This window comes from Eleutherodactylus coqui, chromosome 2 (genome assembly GCF_035609145.1).
Source record: "Eleutherodactylus coqui strain aEleCoq1 chromosome 2, aEleCoq1.hap1, whole genome shotgun sequence".
NCBI lineage: Eukaryota > Metazoa > Chordata > Amphibia > Anura > Eleutherodactylidae > Eleutherodactylus > Eleutherodactylus coqui.
In genome coordinates, this window is record NC_089838.1 from 340,841,245 (window position 1) to 340,842,628 (window position 1,384).

Sequence of the window (1,384 nt, forward strand, 5' to 3'; positions counted from 1 at the left end):
AGTTAGGGTGAGAGACTGGTTGAGGTGTGAAGGCCAAGAGTCATTAATTCAGGTATTAGGGTGAGAATAAAAGAGGAACCTGGAGACCACTTCTTTTATTGGGTCTAGCAATAACATTGTATGTAGGCAGGGGCATAGCTATGGTTCTTTATATAATAATTCTTGTATTTTCTGCTTATTTGTTTACATCTACAGAGAAGAGCTCAACATGGAGCACATGAACATGACACAAGTAACGATATTTGTGTTTTCTGGACTGACGGATGATCCAAAGCTTGCCCTGTTCCTCTTTGCTTTCTTTCTACAAATTTACATCATAACTGTGGCTGGTAATTTTGGTATAATAGTCATTGTCAGTAAAACATCTTCTCTCCACACTCCCATGTACTACTTCCTCAGATACCTCTCCTTGGTGGACATCTTCTACTCCTCAGCTGTGACTCCTAAGATGATTGTTGACCTTATCTCTGTAAAGAAGGTCATCACATTTCATGGTTGTGCTCTCCAGTTCTTCATCTTTGCTACTCTTGCAAGTACAGAAGTTCTTCTCCTCTCCATTATGTCCTATGATCGCTACACGGCCATCTGCCACCCTCTCCATTACATGTCCATAATGACAAAGAAGAAATGTTTTCATCTGGTCATCCTTGCATTTTCTCTTGGCTTCTTGCCATCAACAGCACAGACCAGTTGTGTGTTCAGCCTTCAATACTGTGCCTCAAACCTCATCGATCACTTCTGCTGTGACATCCCACCACTGCTCAAACTATCCTGCTCCGATACCTTTACCTGTGACATGGTCACAATGTTTCTTATAGGATCTTATAGTGCAGTTTCATTGACCATCATCCTGGTCTCCTACATCTTCATTCTTCTTTCCATTTTACGGATCAGGTTGGCCAAGAGCAGACAGAAAGCATTCAGCACCTGTTCCTCCCATCTTATTTGTTCCTCCCTCTTCTACATACCTGTATTCCTCACTTATGTTCACCCCCCTTCAGATACCTTTAGAAAACTAGACAAGGTGTTTTCCATTTTTTATTCAGTGATAACTCCAATGCTGAATCCTCTTATATACAGCCTGAGGAACCAAGAGGTGAAGAAGGTCATTGTTAGAGTAGTATATAGCTTCAACAATGTCAAAAGAAGACAGTTGGTTATGAAGAACTGAACTGATAACCTGCAGAATACATATCCATAACTCTTAAGAAGATTCTAAGATCACATTCTTTGGGTGGAGGGAAAGATAAAACATGATAGATTTACATGGTAGATTCATATTCCATTCAATCCTGTTTCTCTACAACTTTTTAGTTGCTCAACTGGATGCACACAGAGATTATTGTTCATATCAAGAAGAAAGGGGGACAGAAATTATAATCTC

The 1,384-nt window shown here is 40.0% G+C and overlaps 1 protein-coding gene across 1 annotated transcript; it reads left to right on the forward strand.

Annotated features, from left to right (window-relative positions):
* The first annotated feature begins 208 nt into the window (after window positions 1–208).
* LOC136610476 (olfactory receptor 5AR1-like) lies at window positions 209–1,171 on the forward strand. Its single transcript, XM_066589707.1, has one exon. The coding sequence runs from the start codon at window positions 209–211 to the stop codon at window positions 1,169–1,171; it is 963 nt and encodes a 320-aa protein (XP_066445804.1).
* The last annotated feature ends 213 nt before the right edge of the window (window positions 1,172–1,384 follow it).